General features: G+C 49.6%; 4 protein-coding genes across 4 annotated transcripts; 2 read left to right on the top strand and 2 right to left on the bottom strand.

Annotated features, from left to right (window-relative positions):
* Nucleotides 1–307: 307 nt before the first annotated feature.
* Nucleotides 308–1,321, bottom strand: ACHE_10591S (fumarylacetoacetate hydrolase family protein; the record flags this gene model as incomplete). Its single annotated transcript, XM_043280975.1, has 4 exons — nt 308–509; nt 562–679; nt 734–1,079; nt 1,133–1,321. The coding sequence occupies 4 exons, from the start codon at nt 1,319–1,321 to the stop codon at nt 308–310; spliced, it is 855 nt and encodes a 284-aa protein (XP_043131711.1).
* Nucleotides 1,322–4,155: 2,834 nt separating this feature from the next.
* On the bottom strand, nt 4,156–13,827 carry ACHE_10590S (membrane morphogenesis protein VPS13; the record flags this gene model as incomplete). The annotated part of the gene is made up of 4 exons (XM_043280964.1): nt 4,156–4,196; nt 4,251–4,667; nt 4,724–6,344; nt 6,406–13,827. 4 exons carry the CDS (start codon nt 13,825–13,827, stop codon nt 4,156–4,158), a joined length of 9,501 nt encoding a protein of 3,166 aa, XP_043131710.1.
* Nucleotides 13,828–14,844: 1,017 nt separating this feature from the next.
* ACHE_10589A (DUF3429 domain-containing protein) lies at nt 14,845–15,968 on the top strand (the record flags this gene model as incomplete). Its single annotated transcript, XM_043280952.1, has 4 exons — nt 14,845–15,072; nt 15,129–15,179; nt 15,245–15,469; nt 15,537–15,968. The coding sequence occupies 4 exons, from the start codon at nt 14,845–14,847 to the stop codon at nt 15,966–15,968; spliced, it is 936 nt and encodes a 311-aa protein (XP_043131709.1).
* A 2,182-nt stretch (nt 15,969–18,150) lies between these two features.
* Nucleotides 18,151–20,011, top strand: GUT1 (glycerol kinase; the record flags this gene model as incomplete). The annotated part of the gene is made up of 4 exons (XM_043280941.1): nt 18,151–18,419; nt 18,475–19,469; nt 19,521–19,687; nt 19,757–20,011. 4 exons carry the CDS (start codon nt 18,151–18,153, stop codon nt 20,009–20,011), a joined length of 1,686 nt encoding a protein of 561 aa, XP_043131708.1.
* Nucleotides 20,012–20,098: the final 87 nt, after the last annotated feature.

Genomic DNA, 20,098 nt, shown 5'->3' with positions numbered 1-20,098 from the left:
GGTCAGTGCTGTCTTCAACTTCCCCCATGGCTGATAACATACCATTTCACTTTACGGCTACGACATGAGCGACAGGAAATGGATGAACGAGTACCGTGCCATTGGACCATCCTGTGTCTCTTAGGTGGTGAGAGTATATATTGGCAAGACGGAAAAGACAGATCGACAGGTATACAAGCAGATATCCCCGCATTTTCCCCGTGTCTCACATGATCCGCGCTGAAGTTTGTATTTTACCGCTTTTGCTATTCGTCCGAAGTCTGTCCGACGAGTCTACCATCTATGCATATACATGCTATGTACAAAACTATTCATAGTAGACCTTGTTCACCAGAGTCCCAATGTTTTCAATCGCGACGCGCATATCATCACCATCTTTCAAGACAACCTTGGGATCGCGCATAGCGCCAATTCCAGGGCCTGTACCGGTCATGATTACCGTTCCTCTTTCCAAGGTCGTTCCTTGTGACAAAAACGATATGGTCTTGGGGATATCGAAAATCATTTCACTGTTTCACCATTAGCTTCGGATTGTGAGTAATAAGCATACATTGCACCTACCGGGTGTTCGAGTCCTGTACAACTGATCCGTTGTGAATCGCCTTGATATCAAGCTTATACGGATCAATAACCGACGGGGCCACCAGCACTGGGCCCAGTGGGCAGGAACCATCAAAGCCTATATCATTCATTTAGCGGCGTCCAAGGTCTTATGTCTCGGATATCCACGTACCCTTCGAAAAACTCCACTGGCTGTTCTTAAACTGCTGCGTACGAGCGCTAACATCATTACTCGCAGTAAAGCCCAGAACATGATTCATGGCTTCGGACTCAGGAATGTCACGACCGGACTTCCCGATAATAAACGACAACTCGGCCTCATAATCACTGGACCCATCCTGGGCGATCTTGGGTACATTGATCTTAGCCGGGTAGGGACCGTTCAGTGCGGTCCGGGGCTTGATAAAGAGCACGGGCACATCTGGGATGGGCATGTTGGCCTCCCGGGCGTGGTCGCGGTAGTTGAGACCCATGCAACGGATGATGGGGACATTTTCCATCTCGATAGGGGAGAGAAGCTGAACACGTGCTTAGTAAAAGCGATGAGTCCAGATATCGTTTGAAGACCTACCTGGGCAACCTGCAACCGCTTAGCCGTCACTGTGCCATCGAAGATAGACCCGGTCACCAGTTTCGCCGTAACTTTCTCCTTGTTGAACAATGCGAGACCGACATCTTGGTTGGTGTCCACCTCGCCCAGGTGGACCTGGCCATCTTCTTCGGCGATGAACCGGATCAGTCGCGTCCAATTGGGTGCCATTCTGTGTTTATCGTTAGTTTGGATAGAAATTCAACCAAGAATTGCTATAAATGCTATGTGCCTGTTTTATAGCACCCGCTCATAGCAATACCCCGCAGAGAACCTGACTAATTCGTATCAATTTCGGAGTGATTATCGGACTATTTCCGCACGTTAGCAACATCACTCTTCGAAGCAAGTTAGGGGCCAGTAGCAAAATCAAATAATTGCTGAGGCTACCAAAACCGGTCGTACTGGAAAATAATGATTGTGGTTGGATATTGAAATTTGTGAACTGTGAAGTAAATATATATCGACCAGCATCAAACCCTACAATCAGTGAATGGGAAAATAATCGCCTTTTGACTAGATAGCTCAAATAAAACCAATTCAGTCGTTGCCTCTCACTTTCGCTCCAGCTTGCTCTCTCCTCCTTCTCTCTCCATGGCGAATTTGCAACTTGGAAATCCCGCGTCTTTCTGTATCGGATGTGCATCCAATCTAGCAGTTCCCATCAATAAACAAGTTCACCAATGCCTCCTTGGATAATGAAAGGAAAGTGATGAATGCCTCTCAGATGGAGATATATGTCACAGAGTCATATGCTTGACTCGACTCCTAACGCACGATACCATATATTCATGATAAGGCTCAAGAAGCTGCACTGTAAAGTAAGAGTGTTGGTAATCAATGACGCGCGATATGCAGGCTAGTGGTTCCGGCTCATCTTGGCTCTTCCAGGAAATCATGATATACTTGTGGACGCTTCATTTACCATGGAACCATAGGTCAGCATCAGATGAAATTCCCGAATGGTTATGTTGCAATGGTGGATGGGTCTTTGTAGGTCTAGCTAGGCGCATAATTGCACTCATCGAGTACAAGCATGGAAGGACACGTATCTATGTGGTGTCGAGATGGTGTCCTTCGTGTAGAGGGACACCATCTCAACACCATCAACGCCATGTTCATCAAGAATGCCAAATAGCGAGGTGCCGCAAAATGCAGCACCCATCTTGGCCTAAAAATATTTAATTTTTATCACTGGCTCAATTGAGCGCCGCGTGACGATGTTTGCAGACGGCCTCTCCGTCTTTTATGTTGACACCCGTCGAGTGCATGAGCAGACACCAGATTGCAATTCAACACACTTGTGCGCATTCCAGAAGCATTTTTTTCTTGGAAAATGTTATTGGTTTGTCTCGCTAACCACATTTCCACTGTCAAGATGAACGTGGCTGTCAACCTTCCTCTACTGCGTGCCACTGGCCTTCCATTCAGGGAAAAGGAACTGAGGATTGTTTGTCGTGCATTTTACATTCTCCCCAAGTACGGAATTGTTTCCGAACGACAATAAACAATCAATTATATTTATGAATAGAACAGAATCCGCTGGGATCATCCGATATAAAGTGGTTACTATGAAAACTCCACTCGGGTATGATTTGCAGCAACTTACTATCGAGAAAGTCATCTAACTCAAGAGCTCAGAATTTCGATTACGGACTACTGGTAAGCTACTATATGTTCCACCTTTTCTCCTCTGAAACCGCTAACAACAGATGCAGAAGCTGTGTCGTGATCCACGAAGCATGGACTTGATCCAAGCTTTCAGTCTGTCACATAACGGCCATAAGCACACTGACACTTGTACCGGTTTCGCGAGCCTCTCCGCGCTCACTTTTTTTACGCAACGAGCAGTTTGATATTGCTGATCGATGATGGCCACTCCTACCAGAATTATCTAGGCATCTCGTGTATGTTGATCGGCTCATGCAGTTTCTTCCAAAGACAGTGTGTTGGACGAAGTGTTCCGCAGACGATACATCGATTTAATCCATCATGCTTTGAGAGACCTACAATCTTACTTGATGATATACAAATGCCGTGGATGCGGAAGTGATAAACCACTTCTTCCCTGGATGGTTTGAGATCCTAAGGCATTCGCATCCGTTGATTCATCCAATGGTCGGTTATTTATGCGCCAGTGATCCAAGAACCTCATCGAGTATTGCTACAAAGGTCTATACTTATAATGGCTTCTATCGAAGTGCAAGTTTGTGCTGGTTTACATCGACGATATTATGATATCTAGTCAACCATGATGCATTGATAACAGATCCACCAGAAAGAATCAGCACAGGCGAAATCAATCTCTATTGGCCTCGCGCAATTAAGAAAACCGTTGATCTTCCCTCAATTTCCTAACATAGCTGGCAAATTTGGTTGGACCCAGTCAAATCGAAGTGGACAAAGGCTTGCACTACCATGGCATCATCCTTACCTTCGGTCCATGTCCTGTTAATAAGTCACGGTGAGAATCATGGCTATTGTTTCCAGTTCTCGTCAACGCATATTTGCGACACAATTTAGTCTAAGGTAGACACCCCGAACAGGTTTGGCCGCCAGAACGACTAAACTTCCGCTGCCATCGCGGAAGCAAGCATTTGGCATTAGCAAAGATCTGGCAAGCTTGCCCATTGATATACACTCGCAGGAACAAATCTGTCGCGGGACAGTGGGCAGCAAAAGTATCATGGCTGCTTGAATATACACTCATGAAACCCAACTCAGACCAAGCACAAGAAAATTCATAGGTATGAAAGCATCGAACAAAATAGTAGTGATTAGCGAATGCAGTATCTATGTACAAACAAACAACAAAGCTCAATAACATAAAGCTGCAACATCTATGTACTCGAGTCGTTTGGTCGTATGCTCCACAAGTTATAAACTAATGCGTTCTTTTTTTTTTTTTTTGTGGGGGTTCCTTTTCATTAACTACCCCAGAATCATGACTTGTCCTTCATTTTTCAGCGTAACATCATTAAAGAGATGAGATCATCGTGTACAACTCAACCCCTCGTGTTGTACCGTTCGTTGAACGCATTCACCGCTGCGAGAGCATTAGCTTCGAATTCTGAGAACGATAATCGCGATAGAAACTCACCAATTCCAATCTGCCTGTACAGCCAATTCCTCGAACTCTCATCTTGCACCGGGATGAATGGACCATTGGCACCACCCTTAAGTGTGATACTCATTCCAGTCCGCTCCTTGGAGATTGTTTGGATATCAGTCAATCGGATATCCCATTCGCTTCGGAGACGCTTGGTGCGGACGAGCATGATACGGTCGTAAGTCAACATGACCAGCATGTCTCGACCCGGAAGCTCCAGATGCGCAATGTAGTCTTGGTTGAAATATTTGCCGTCATCGGTAGTTTTGAGCCAAAACTGACCCAAAGCTTCGCGTTGAGAGTATGGTCGTACAATGCCCTCTGTTCCGATGAAACGGGTCAAGCGGACACGGTCCAAGCCTTCAGCATCAAACACTGTAGTTGTGTTCCGAACACCCTCAGCAAGGTCTATTGCATGGTTAGCATCAATGCACATGTTTTATATCTGTACTGGCGACACTTACTTGAGGCAAGATCAAAAGCACCAATGGCAGGCTTAGTAGCCAAACCAAGCACACCCTTTCCAACACCCTTGAAGAAACCTTGCAATCCCTCCTTCTCAGCACCTTGGAGCGGATGACGCGCAAGTCCTCCGATACCACTCGCCAAACTGTTGGCAAACGCATTACCACCAGCAGTGATACCGTACAGCGCATGCTTCGGACGGTTCCGAGATTTCGACATCCGGCGCTGGTCTTGGAATTCCTTGTCCAGGGTAGCAGCCGCAAGACCTTTGGACATACTTCCGGTGAACTTGGCCATACTGTCGGAGAAACCAAACACGGATTTCTTGACGAAGCTCGTGGCTCCCTTGGCAATTCCGTAACCCAGTTCCTGGGGCCTGTCCGTCATGACGAGACCTTGGTACGGCTCGTAGAAAATGGCAGCAACACCAGAGCTGACGTTATTGAACAGACCAACGGGGTTTCCGAGGAAATCCGCAGACCCAAGAACGATGTGGACTTGACGGAGGAATTCTTGGGTATAGTGCCGTTGGATGTTGCTGACAAGGACACCAAAGGAAACACGGGCATTCTCCAGCATCAAGGCGTTCAGCCGGACAGGTGCGTCGTTGATGTTACCAATCGACATGGTCATGACATTGACAAAGAACATCAACGGGTTGGATGGCTGCATCGTATCTTCGACATTCACGCGCTCCGTACGCATGAAGGAGATATCCAGTTGCATGGGCTGCAAATGCAGAAGTTCGAAGTACACATCTTGCTCACCGCCTTCGTGCTGCGGTTCCGGAATTCTGAGATCTTCGTCGCAAAGTGCTCCTTCTTGTTCTTCAGCCCAGGAAGCACCCGGCACCTTGATGAAATCGAGCAGAGCTAAGACAAAGTCCTCGTCAAGTTCGAGCGTCATCTGCTGTAAGAGCAATGTCGCATACTTGATGTATAGGACACCGTAGGAGTCGTCCTTCACGCGCGTAACCATGGCGTGGAAGATAGGGTGAGCCTCCATTTCCTTTCCAGTCTTAGGGACAACACTGGGGTACAGCAGGATGGGGAAGATTCCTCCATAAAGCTGGTTGTCGATTTGAATCCACTTGATCGTAGTGTTTAAAGTCTGGTACACCCTCGACTCTCTGTACTTGATGTCGATCTCACGGAAGGTGAGGTAGAGGAGCTCCTTCAGGTTCTGGTTGACCAACGAAATACCAATGCCGCCAAGACGAAGCTGAGCCTTGAAATTGACATCCGAGTTCAACTCTTTGACCTCGAAACCGGCGCTCAAGCTTGCTTGAGAAGACTGTCCCCTTTGCTGCCTGTACATACTCTTCGACTGCTTGAAGTTCGACAAGACAAGCGTCTGCGTCGGGCCATCGGCAACAATGTTGATATCAATGATCCTCTGCGGTTCACCGTATTGAGTTGGGGGTATCCTCATGGGGATCAAGTTTCCGATCTCGGCAAGCTTGATATGTCTTTCCTTGCCGTTACTTGTCACCACAAGCGACTTGTTCTTCGTGGCCGGGTAGTCCCAAGCGTAAGGCATGATGCTTCGGGGCGGCAGACGATACCGAATTGGTCGCCAGCCACTTGTCCGATCATCCTCGTCATCTTCGACATTTGGATTCTGTAGAAAGATATCAGTCAGGGCACATAACCAAATTTAAAGACAGAAACGGGGAACATACAGCTTGGTAGAAGATGAATTCCAGATCACTCTCATTCCGCATAGAGAACGGCCAGTTGCGAGTCTCAATGTTGAAATGCAAGAAGAGCGTGGCACCCTCCATGATAATATCAACCTTGATCAATCTCTGCCGCTGGTTCTCCTTGGCCAATTTCACGTGCACGGTTCCGACATCAGCGATGTTAAACGGCGACGACCACTGGTTGTTCACTCCAGGGAAGCACAGGCAGAGCTGCTTTTCCGCAACCTGGCGCAGGAAGTGAAGAGGGAGAAGCTCGCCACTCTGTATGGTCAAAACGTTGGGCGAGCCAGGCTCGCGGACCATGAGGTCCTCACTCAGCTTGTTCTTCAGGATGAAACGAGGCGAGATGGTAACGACCTTGGTCATCTTGTATTTGCCTTCGCCTTCAGCGACGGACACACCCGAGTGGAATTCTGAGCGACCAGCCCGGTCGGGCAACATCACTTCAAAAGTACTTCCAATAGCTTCAAAACTTTGAGGCTTGCTCCAGGCGGATTCGCCGATCTTGATCATCGACCGGTTTTTCTGGTCGTCAGTCGGGTAAGAGTACATGTACGGAAGCGTACGGCCACCATGTCTCGCGTCAGCCCTCAGGCCCTGCCCAGCTGCTGACCGTGCCGATTGCATGAACGCCTTGCTTTGGATCTCCATGGGAAGACCAGTCTTATTCAAAACCAGGTACGGACTGTAGATCGAAACCTTGAAGGCACCTCCGCTATCCGGCACATTGAAGTAGTGAAGCTTCAACTTCAGCTGGATGCCTCGGTCGTCTTTCAGTGGCAGGGTGTGCTCTCTTCGGAAGTCCTGGGCATTCCCATTAATAATGGCAAATTCGCTTTGCTTGAAGACAGTATCTTGCAGGTCAATGCTGAGCAGCAGCAGATGAGAAAGCTCAACAACATGAACCGGGCTGACACCACCCTTGCGCAGGAAGTTCGTCCAGTCTTTCTTGGTATCTTTATCATAGATACGATACTTAAAGTCGTATGGAAGCAAGTTTTGGATCTCAACGGGAGCAAAGATCCTAACCCGCATGTAAGGGTAGGCGCTCGTCAAAGAGTCCTTCGAATCGAAAGCGGCGTGCATCTGGAAATAGAACGGAGGAGACTGCTGTCCATTCTCGCTGAGGCACTTGATTGTCCGCGTCGGCCGCTTCAAGAGATCCTTCCAGTACAGCTGCTCGTTTGACCAGTCATATCCGAAACCTTGGTCAGGACGAACCACGACGGAATGCATATATGCTGCCCCAACAGGTGCAGGGCGGGCATCGCCAGGAAGAATCTTTTCGATCTTCAGCAGGTGGCCGTCATTCGGGCTGTAGATGCCCAGCTCGACGGGGATTTGCGTGTTGTTTTCCATAAGAAGCGGCGAGCGGAAGGTGATGTACTTGACGTTGTCGGCACCGAGCTTGACCTCAACGAGAAGCCTATGGAGAATACCGTCTTTCTTGGGCTTCAAGCTGTACAGAATTTCGCCTTCCCGCACGACAGGAATGCGGCCCACGCTCTCGAAGCCACTGCCCTCAAGCTTGACTCCCACAAGACCGGCATGACCTTCAGGAGCCAAGGTCTCACGAACCGCGGTCGAGTCTTCGAATCTCCAAGGGTATTCCTCGCCATCAACAAGCTTAGCAGCTGGACCATCGTCGTCAGCGCTGACATCAGCCCAAACGCGAAGATCGAAACCAGTGTAGTTGCGGATTCGGTACGGTGCGTCAGCTCCTCTTGGTTTCGATAGAACATCCTCATCCGTGTTGAGCATCTGGAACGACTTGGACGCCAAAGCAATCGTGGCAGAAGTAACGGTAAGTTCCAATGTCTTGTGAGAGTAAGTGTCGATGGAGAGAACTTCGGGCTCAACTTCTCTCGCCATGTGGAATCCCAACTGCCATGGCTCAATGAGAGGCTCCCATGCCGACTTGGAGAAATTGTAGATGTTGACAAAGGTATCGAAGCTTGTATCGGCATTCAACGCAGACGACCAGTCACGAACATCTACGGAGAACTTCTTGACACTCCAGTCAAGCAACGGCAGATCATGCAAGTCACCAATAAGAATGACTCTGACACCATCAATCTGCGCCTTCAATTCCTCTCGCTTGAGAACAGCGGAGCGTTGCGGGACGATTCTTCGACCGGACGAGTGACCAGATTCACTGGGCTCTCGCCGTGTCCTGTTGGTAGCGGTAGATGCTGACTTGCCAACCGATCTCTTTCTCGGCCTCCCACCTTTGCTGTCTGAGATCTTCTTCATTTCTTTGCCTTCAATATCCTGCGAGGGCTTGGTGGTCATCTCAGAGGCCTTGTTCACAATCTGGGTGGCCATCAAAATATCACGGAGCGAAAGACGGAGAACCAAGGGCTCAAGGTGGACATCGATGGAAGTAAGAGACGAGCCTCTCTCCTGACCGCGACTATCCATAGACAACTCAAGCGTGAAATCGTCCAGAATCCGAAGCCTGCTGGTTTCAAACTTGTCCATACGGCAGAGGAACATCCCGACCTTGGTGATCTGCAATGTAGAGACATTCTGGTGCGAGAAGAGCACTTGCTTCGTTCCGAGAACAATGGCCTCAGTGTGGTTGATGGCAGGGTTCGCGAGCATAATCACCTGGGCATCGACGAGATTGACTCTGAATGAGACAGTTGATTGCCCAGCCGGATTTGGTGCACTGCCGTTTCCATTCGACGGCACAACCGCGGATCTGTCGTTATATGCGCTGTCACCGACGCTGGATCTGGGAGTTGACTCGTCCGGGGACTCATCACCATCTTCTTCAACAGCAGGCTGTTCAGTCGCAAATGCTGAATTAGCGAAGGACTGCAGCGCAAAAAGATAGTCGAGAGCAAGGATGATGCGAGGGCTATCGATTGTCAACATTGCGATGACATGCTTGTCCGGCCCGGGAGACATGGAGAGGCTCGCCATGAATTGCTGCTGAACATCATTGTTGATCAAGGACATGATCTTCCTGAACTTGTTCGAGTCGTTGCTGCGGTTATCACGAATCGAGAGTGAGTGGATCAAAAGTTCGGATTCCAATGACCCGTCATTCAACATCCGTAACTGAACCCGCGTATCATTGAGAGAGAATTTCGACAGGCTGGAATCTTCCAAACTGCCAATTGGCTCGTCGTCTTTGCCAAGTATAAGTTCCAAGCCAACACTGTCTACCTTGAAGACCATGTCGAGTCGCACCCATGTTTCCTGAGTGGACTCATTCTTATTTCCTGTCTCTTCAGAACTCTTGACATTTTGCAAAGCCTTTGAAGTTTCCTCCTTCTTCACCGACGAAGGAAGAGCTTCCATCGCCTCAAGCTCTTGCTGTTCGATGTCCGTCGCGAAGGCAGCGGGCACCGTTTTCGAGAGTTCCATCAGGAATTTGAACTGGTTTTGCGAGATGCGCAGGTTGATGGGAGACATAGTACCTTCGATCTCCATGTCGGGACGAGGATTGTCCGGTTGATGCTCAAGATAGCATATGCTGAAGTCGAGGTTGACCTTCTGGATCATCTCAAGCTCTTCCACTGCGCCATCGTCAAAGTTGAATTTGGAGGTCAGACGGATATTGCGGATACCACTGGAGATCACATTGACAGCAGGGCTATCTTCCTTCTCGTCATCCAGGGGAACGAACGTGTTTTTGGCGTAAATTTCTCCAAGATGCGCAGTGATCGTATCCTGCGAACGGTTATCTTTCACCATGGCTCTTGGGAAGACCACGATCGGAGTCTTCACCACGACGTCGAATCTCATACGCGAGGCATTCTGTTGCATTTGGTTGGCTTGGTTGGCTGCAGCCTGACGAGCGGCATTGAAGATGGCCTGCATCTTGCCAAACTTGACCAGGAAGTTAATGATTTTCCGGTATGGATCCTCCAGGAAGTTGATCTTGATCGAGCCAGACCGCAAAAATACTTCCGAATCATAACCAGGGTAGTCTGCACTCTCGGGGTCGAAAGTCTCGTACTTGAAATCCGCAAAGTTGTCTCCCTCGATAGTCAAAAGCCGCCGGATGTCAGAATCCTCCGGGGCGCCTGTGTTCATGTCATCTACCAGTGTCAGGCTTCCAATGCGGGATTGGACGAGCATCGCACGGCCCACAAGGAAGACCCCAACATCAGCAGTATTCAGACTCAAGGTAGCAAGTCTGACCCCATCATTGTTGAGAATAAGAGCAATACTCTTCAAGTCCGCCTTGATGCGAATCTTGCCAGCTTGTTGACGCTTCTGAGCAACTTCGGCATCACCTTGCACCGCCCGGTCCTTCTGCGCTTGATTACTGGGTTGTTCGGGGTTCGTGAAAGTGAGCAGGACAAAGTCAAGAAGAGTCAAGAGCGTTTTCCTAGTGACCACAAGGTTTATAGTGGAGACGGACATGTCCAAGTTCATCGCTACACCTTCGTACGTTGATTCGAATTCGGGGGACTCTGGCTTGACACGGACAAATTTCAACTGGAAGAGATCTTTGTCCTCATCAGCATTGAAGCCCTTGGAGGAGATGATCCTCTTGAACTCTGGAACATTTTGTTCGATGTGGTCATCGACACTAAGAGACTTCAGAATTACTTCCGCAACCATATCATACGGCCGCATGTAGAAGTCCAATTCAAACCCTTCGGCGACCAGTTCGACTAGAAGACGGTCACGTTGTGAGTCTTGTGCATCGGATCGGAACATGGAGCCACGAAGACGACCAACGGTGAACTTCAATTCAAAGTCACGTCGATGGATGTTGGATGGTCTGTCTAAGCTCTTATCGGGCTTCTTTTCTTCTTTGGACTCGGCATCAGAATCCTCATCCACAACAGGCAGCTGCCGGTTCGATGCTTGGAGAGAGGATGATCGTGCTCGGTTGCCAGTAAAAGCTTTCTCCTCCTTTTTCTTTTGCCTGATCGCGACACTCTGTTCGTCATCGTCAAAACGTGGGATGGCAATATCAATCAGTTTCATCAGGCTCTTGTACTTGGCGTCAGAGATCGAAGCGTGCAATTCCGGAAGATGTCCAGAAATTCGAGTTCTGGTCAGTTCGGTGACCTTGGGCACGATACACAATTCGATAACGAAGTCCACGTTTATCCGATCAATGATGTGCAGGTTCATGGAGGTGTCGCCGGAATCGAGCTGCGACTTCGTAGCGTCGATACCAGGGCCAATCAAGACCTGGGTCGAATCGAGCTTAAGCAAGAATCTGTCGTATAGCAAATGTTCGAGCTCTTTGTAGTCTCCCTCATCGTATTGACGCTTCTGCTTGGATTGGAGATCTCTCATTGTTTCCCGGTCTACCAGCTCGCTGTTGACACTGATGTGACCGGCATCGAGGATCAAGCAAAGAGAACTTTCCTGGGTGATACTTTCCGGGACAATAATCAGAGGCGCGTTAATATCAAACTGGGCGTCAACCTTCTTGTGCTCTTCCAAAGCAAATTCAAGTCCAGCTCGAGTTTGCTGCCGGATTTCTTGCACCGTGGCTCCTGCGCTGTCCAAGATAGCTCCAATCGATTCCATGTGACGTTCAGGAGGTTCGAAGAATTTGACGACCTCAACAAGGAATGTGGGGTTATAGATGACTTCTATACTCCTTAGCTTGACCTTCACTATAGAATCGGCGTCACTCTCAAGAGGGTTCTTCTCAAGCTGGAAGCGGAACAGGCTTTCTTCGTCTTCAGTGCCATCCACGCTCTCTTCAGAAGCCAGTTCATCGTTATCAGTGATACGCGGTCCAGTGTTCGATTCTGGGACGGAGTCTTTGACCTTGACGATTTGCGGGTAAAGACTGCCTTCGGTTGTTCCGTCATACACCCTCAAACCTCCCAGTCCGACATCCACGAAGAATGAATCGGGACGTTGTAGAGCGTTGGCCCGGAATTCATCAAACACCAACTTCATGATCTCGTTTGCCTTGCCATGAGGGTCACGTTTCAACGTGAAACTTCCTGCCCTCAGGCCCGAATGGACTTGGAACTTGACCCATTCCCTTGGCACATCGACGCTCTCGGCAATGGCTTTTTTCTCGTCCCAGTCGATGGCGTTGTATAGCTCCTGTCGTTGTTCCTCTGTCATGGAGGCATCCTCTGATTCCTCTTGCTTCGTACCCCAGAGCCATTCGCCCCACGTTTGCTGACGAGCAGGCTTCTTGACACCAACGTTCTCCTTTCGCAGTTGGTTTCTTGCCAATGATCGCCAGAACCGAAGGTCTTCGTAGCTGTACTTCAATTCCAAACGTTCTAACTCTGTAGATTCATCTAGAGAGAGAGGTTCATCTCGCTTTTTCTTCTTGAACACCTGGATGTAGGATATTCTGTCGTCCCTCCGTTCTTTTATGTAGTCCCAAGACCATCTCCGGTTTCGCTCGTGAATCTTGCTTAGCACAGCATTGCCAGCAAATTTCAGCCAGGCTCGAGGGTCCTCCTTCGGACGACACTTGGGCTGGTACTTCTTGTATTCTTGGTGGCGAATGTAGTAATGGAAGAGGTCCACAAGCATCAGTGCATCTCGGTACTGGTGATCGTCTAAGACGAAACCGAGCTCGTCGAATAGAAGTCTGGTCTTAATTGCGGGTCTGTCGTGTTTTCCAGATTTGTCCAATTCCAATCCAGCGCGTCCGCTAACCGGACGAAGCATGAATTGGTTGGCCTCGTCATTGTCAATAGCATCCTTGAGTTTTTGCATCAGGTCTGCATGGCTCGTGCCCTGAGCTTCAGCGCCGATATCAGAACCTCGGCCAGTGCCTAGAAGTTCTGAGTCGGTGTTCCAATAGACTGACAAGGCACCCAAGACGGCTAGCTTATGGGTGGTGCTAGATGTCGACTGGATGAAGGTGGGGTTCCATTCCGCGTCCGTGCTGACCGCACTGAGCTCCTTGAGGGTTACTCCAACAGAAAACGGATGACCGGGGGAGGCAACCGAGTCTTCGTAGCGAAAATGGACGTTCTTGATCGAGATCTGCAGATTATCAACAACAGCCGTAATCATACTCTGGGTAAAGCTCTGGTTCCGGCGCTGTTCTTCCTGACTCATTCCTTCAGAGTTCCGTTCTTTGATAATCTCCGCACTCTCGATCTTCTCCATTTTGAGAGCCTGTGCCCTCCGTTCCTCCTCCTCCGCATCGTAGTCGGCATCTTCTTTAGGGGCGGCGAGAAGGAATACATCTTCGATATCGACTCTGACGGGTTTCCCTCTCAGATTCGACCACGGGATCGACAATGTGAGTTCTCCCAGATGACCTTCTACGACGTTCAGAGGTAGGCGTAATTGATCGAGAGCCTCGCGGCGTAATTCCAGATTCCGCAGTTTGACATCACCGGACCAGATGCCAATATTAAGTTGCTTAGCGTCGAAGTTCTTGACGTAGATTCCCAGAAAGCGGTTGAGCAGATTGGCAACCAAACCCTCTAACATGGTGTCGAGGTGCGGCCGTGACCCAGGTCCGAGGGCGGTGTATCGACAAAAGCGGGGTTATTTGATGAGCGATGGTGCCTGTCTGTCCATGAAAGCAGTAGTTAGTACCAAGTTGAGAAAGTTGAGTTGGGATAAAAGGGCAGGTGTTACTCACCTCGCGGGGCCACGCGAGCTCTAGACACACTCGCAGGTCGGAGAAACAAAAGCCATGCAGCAAATTGACCACAGACGTCAGCTATGCAGATTGTCAGCACCCAAATAGACAATCCAAAATGTATGACGGTTGAAAGCAGAGAAAAAACAAGGATGCCAAATAGATGACCGGGGAAGGACGAAAAGGGTATATCCAAAGAGATAACGAGATCAAAACGGAAGCAACAGAGGTTGGGTACCAAGACTGAAGCAGCTTACCCAATTGCGTAATGTGTTCCCGACCACTCTCCAATTGGATGATATGAGATTCGAAAGGCTGTTGTTGGCGACTTGCCTGGGATTTGTCCAACAAAAACAACCGGACGAGATAATCGGGGGCGAAGAGGAGGTACGGGAGACACCGAAAGAGGGAGCGCGGCAGGAAGTGACGTCGGTCCCCTGGGGAGTTGACCAAGAGGGGAATAGCGCCTGCTTGTAGGGTAACAACCCTGATTCAGGGTCTTGGCTTTGTTGCCTTGGGATTGTATGAATAATATGGTAGTTTTATGCCTTAGGCTTTAATACAGCACGTGCGGGCAGCTGCGTGGTTGGTGTCTGCAGTACGCCCGATCCAGCTGATGACCGCACCTCAGCAAGTTATCACGGCAATGATCTCAGGATTCGTTTGACCTCGACCACAAAATCTCCACTCCTACGAGTACCTACTCGAGTCAATTGCTGGGTAAGATACATCTTTTATGATCCTCCGTGCCCCTTCTTCATATTCTACCAAGTCGATCGGGTTCTATTTCCGCTGTTTATGCCTTTCCGAGCGTTCCAGAAATTCTAACTCGGCATTCAAAACTAGCAGAAGCAAATCCCGCCATGCTCTACAGAACCGCCGCTGCTCGCTCTGCCCTCAGGGCCCTCTCGAGCTCCAATGCCTCGGTGGCTCGCTCGACTGTCACCAACAATGTGTTCAAGGCGCAGTTGACGTCCTCTGCGCGTTATCCCGCTCGGCCGATGCCGTCGCCCACCATGGCCCTGGCTGCTCGCAAGCCTGTGACCACTGCGCTTATCCGCCACGTTTCTTCTGCTTCCGGGAGCAGTAACGTTAGTGAAAGCCATTGTCGCCTTGGTGCGGGTGAGTCGCTGATTAATATGTATAGAGCCCGGAAGAGGAGGACCCCGACATGATGGCTGGTATGAAGTCCGATGCGGTACGTTAGCTTGCTACCTTGAAGTTTCCATTGAGTTACCTAAACTGACGCGGGCCATGTTTCAGAAAGTCATCAAGGACACCTTCAGCCTTGAGGGCGTTCCCAAGGAGGCCATGTACCTCGGCATGGCTGGTGTGATCCCCTACCTTGCTACCTCTCTCCAGACCGTCTACCTCTCGTACGAAATCAACCGGGCCAACACCACCGGTGACGGTCTTCTCTTCTCCGGTGACACCGCTGAGTTGTTGCTGCACTTGCTCGAGCCTGTCCAGGTCGGCTACGGTGCTGTGGTGAGTAGACCCATTGAAGTTGAAACTTTTATGGACAGCAAGCAATTGACATTAGAACCATGATTAGATCCTCTCGTTCCTCGGAGCCATCCACTGGGGACTTGAGTGGGCCGCCTATGGCGGCAAGGTCGGCTACAAGCGCTATGCGGCCGGTGTTGTGGCACCTGCCGTGGCCTGGCCGACTCTGCTGCTGCTCCCCGTTGAGCACGCACTGATCAGCCAGTTCCTTGCGTTCACCTTCCTGTACTACAGCGACGCCCGTGCTGCGGCACGTGGCCACGCTCCCTCGTGGTACGGCATGTACCGGTTTGTACTGACCTTTGTGGTTGGCGCTAGCATCGTGGCCACTCTGATTGGCCGTGAGCAGATCGTCAACACCATCTCCTCGGAGCACAGCATCAAGGACAAGATCAACGCTCTTCTGTTCCTGCAGAAGAAGGAGAAGGAGGAGGCTGAGGCCCGCCGCCGGGCTGAGCTTGGTCAGGAGGAGGAAGAGTAAGGGCATGCATTTGCATTGAGACAAGTGGATTCTGTAGTTTAAAAGACATGCGTGTGATAATTGTAGATTATGCGATCGACCGCCGCTAATTTCATTTGTTGATGCCAATGCCACATCATGGTGTAGTGTAACGGAGATATATTTCGCCAGCCTTTCATTGGCCATTTCAGCGATATAAGAAAATAGATGTGTACAGATTGGTACACAATTGCACATAATAGCACAATCATAATGCCAAAGCAATCACTAGCTTCAATGGAACTTTCCATAGTAATTCTGCCAACCCAACCCCAACCCCTTCCCGAACTCATCCTCCGAACAATCACCCGTCCTCCAGAGAAGCACTGGCCAGGACCTCTTCGACCAGTGCCAATAAATGGAGACTCCACAGTCTATCAGATGACCCCGAATCCCTCTGCCTGACTGAATAAAACCGGAATAAGCATGTAGATTTTGTATGCACAGCTCCACTTGCAGATCAACGTTGTCAGATGACCAACTGGTTACGATACGGGAAAGCAGGTAAGCGGGTTGGAGTAGGAGTAAAAGATGTGAGCGATTCAATGTGCCAAGATGGATTGGATTCCAATAATATCCCTACGAGCAATTGGAAGAGATAACAAGGAATTGAGTACCTGACATTACAACAACCGAAAGAGAAGTGAATACAAACGCGTTAAAACAGAAGGGGAAAAAGTAAATGATCCCGTGACAACCAACTGGACCCGAACACCCGGGACTAAGCTCAATTCACTAGAATATCTCCGTAAATCGGTGCTCATGACCAGAAAAAAAGAAAGAAAAAAAGTAAAATAGCCGGGTCTAGATCGACTCCTGGGTTTGCATTCTGGCCAGGAACCACTCCGTAAGGGCCAACGGGGAAGTCATGTGCTTGATCGGCTTGTGCATACATGTTCCAGGGAGTTCTGTGCATACTCTATCAGACCCTGTAGAAGTTGATGTCTACAAATGAGTATTTTCAATTGATCCTGGTAAAGATAGTATTATAACTGTCTGTTATAATTGTGATTGTAAGCACTCTGTACTCTGTACACTCCGCGACCCCAGTACTCCAGAACCGTGGATGGGTCCAGACGATGTCATGTGGGCAAGTCGGTGCCACCGCCAACTAATCAGGGATACCCTGTCCTGTACAAGTATCGGTACATGTCCTTTTACTGGGTTTCATTCCAGCTAGAATTTTCTACAATCTTGATAGCAATTCTATATAAACCACACATAGCATATATCAAATATTTACTCTGTACTTCGTAATAATCTCTATAAACTAAAAAGCAAGGGGAAAGGGGCTGGTGCTGACGAAGGTGACCGGGTCAGATGACCAGGAAAAAAAAAAAGGCGAGCCAAGGACAGTAGTGGGAATAGTGATAGTGATAGAATCGATGATTCCCCCACGCACCCACTGTATCTGTACATAGTAATAGAAGTAGTAGGATGTTCCATGTACGTGTCTACTGCGTCTACTTTAAATCCGGTGTTCCTCTCTGCTGTTTCTTCTTGTTCTCTCATTTTCTTCTCTCCTTCTCCCGTCCGTCCTTCCATCCGTCTGTCCTAGGTACACACCTATTGCCGCCGCCGCAGTGATCTCATAGTCCCTATCATCACTATACATAAAAAGTACCAGTACCAGTCCAAGCACCAAAAAAAGAGCCTCTGCCAGGATCCACGAAATTCACCGAAGTTACGAAATAATTCCAGAAATCTCTGTATTTCTTCACTACGACTAGGAGTACAACAGCCACTGCCCTGTTGTTGTTCCCCCCCGACCCTCACTCCGATCTCCAGTCACTGGTACGTCACTCTGGCCCAGTTTGGAGGGACCATCTTTTGACTGGGCACTCAACAAGGACACACGCACTCGCAATTGGGTTCGTGTCATCATATCTGCTTTTCCTTCTTTTTTTTCTTCTCCCTTCCTCTCCTCTTCTTTTCTTCTTCTTCACCTTCTTCCTATCTTCCATTCAATTATTTCCCACCCCCTTGATACTCGGCTTCTCTCCACGGTGCCCTTTGCCCGCATCCGTAAATTCCTCCTCCTACCACGTCTACTACTTGTGATCACCGCTTCTTTTTTTATCTCTCCCTCTCTCATCCTCTTGCTCTCCTTCCTCATTTTGCTCTCTTTTTGTAATATTCGGTTCTCTATACACGCACCTTCACAATGAGAAACCCCTTTGACATGTCGGAAATCGACAATGCTCTCGAAGAGCAACAACTCCAGCCCCAAGTCGATATCCACGCCTACCAGACCTACGACGGCAATCGCTCTCTACTGCAAGATGAAAACCGTCGCCCCGATGATCTTAAAAACCGTTTCATCGGTGCTATCGACCAGGGTACCACCAGCTCTCGTTTTATCATCTTCGATTGTACTGGTGTGCCCGTGGCCAAATATCAGGTTGAATTCCACCAGATCCACGAGCTCCCTGGGTAGGTCTCTTTCACTACTGGTGTTATTACAGAGAAATCCGACTAACGACAATAGCTGGCATGAACAGGATCCCCTCGAAATGGTCGACTCCGTCTTCACCTGTATCGAAGAAGCCATGAACACCTTCCTCGCCCTGGGTCACTCCGCCTCCGACATCGAAGCCATCGGGATTACCAGTCAGCGGGAGACCACACTATGCTGGGATTGGGAAACCGGTGAGCCCTTGCATAATGCCATCGCTTGGCCCGATACCCGAACAAAGAACCTCGTTCGCGAGCTCAAGGAAAGGCCCGGGGCTGAAGATCTCGTCAAGCTCTGTGGATTGCCCCTCTCCACCTACCCCTCCTCTGTTACATTAGTCTGGATGCTGGAAAACCTGCCCGAAGTCAAAAAGGCCTACGATGAGGGCCGTCTGGCTTTTGGTACCGTAGACACCTGGTTGCTCTACAACCTCAATGGCGGTCCCGAGAGCAACCTTCTAGTCACTGACGTCAGCAATGCCTCTCGGACTATGTTCATGAACCTTGAGACCCTTGACTATGATGACCGCCTCCTCAACTTCTTTGGCATCGATCGCAACAAGATCCGTCTTCCCAAGATCATCCCTTCCTCCGACCGCGATGGCTTTGGCTGTGTCCACTCCGGTCCCTTGGACGGTGTCCCCATCACTAGCTGTATGGGTGACCAGTCCTCCGCCCTGGTTGGCCATTGTGCCTTCACACCCGGTATGGCCAAGAACACCTATGGTACCGGTTGTTTCTTGCTTTACAACGTCGGTGACAAGCCCGTCGTCTCGAACCATGGTCTGCTCGCCACAGTCGGTTTCCAGATGGGCAAGGAACGCAAGCCTGTCTATGCCCTCGAGGGTAGCGTTGCCGTCGCCGGCAGTGGTGTCTCCTTCCTGATGAACAACTTGGGTTTCTTCCGTGATTCGCGCAAGGTCAGTGATCTGGCTGGCAGCGTTCCGGACAGCGGTGGTTGTGTCTTTGTCACGGCCTTTAGTGGTCTCTTCGCCCCGTACTGGATTGATGATGCGCGTGGAACTATCTGTACGTTTCTCTTCTTCTGTGACTATTTTGTATCACTACTAACCTCTATAGTCGGTATTACACAACATACTCAGCGCGGCCACATTGCCCGTGCGACAATGGAAGCCGCTTGCTACCAGACAAAGGCCATTCTCGATGCGATGGAAAAGGACAGTGGGCATAAGTTGGCCGATCTGGCCGTGGACGGTGGTATGAGTAACTCGGATATCTGTATGCAGGTATGTCACACGTCCCATTTACCTTACATTGCATCTACGATCAGATCAACTAACCTAACGGTCTGACAGACCCAAGCCGATCTTATTCAAATGCCCGTGCAACGTCCCTCGATGCACGAAACCACGGCTCTGGGCGCCGCCATTGCGGCTGGATTCGCCATTGACATCTGGAAGGACTACTCGGAACTCAAGGAAATGGACCGTGCCAACCGGACAACCTTTACCCCGCACATTTCCGAAGCCCAGAGTGCGCGACTGTACAAGCGCTGGACCAAAGCGGTCGACATGGCGCGTGGTTGGATGAACCCCGTGGACGGTGAATAGGCACTTTCAACCACTCCAGAAAGAAAAAACACAACAGAAAAAAACCAGAAAAGCCCTGCATGAACAAATGATCCGTCGTGTTTTCCC

Source organism: Aspergillus chevalieri, chromosome 1 (genome assembly GCF_016861735.1).
Source record: "Aspergillus chevalieri M1 DNA, chromosome 1, nearly complete sequence".
Classification (NCBI taxonomy): Eukaryota; Fungi; Ascomycota; class Eurotiomycetes; order Eurotiales; family Aspergillaceae; genus Aspergillus; species Aspergillus chevalieri.
This window is presented reverse-complemented; position numbering and strand designations above follow the sequence as displayed.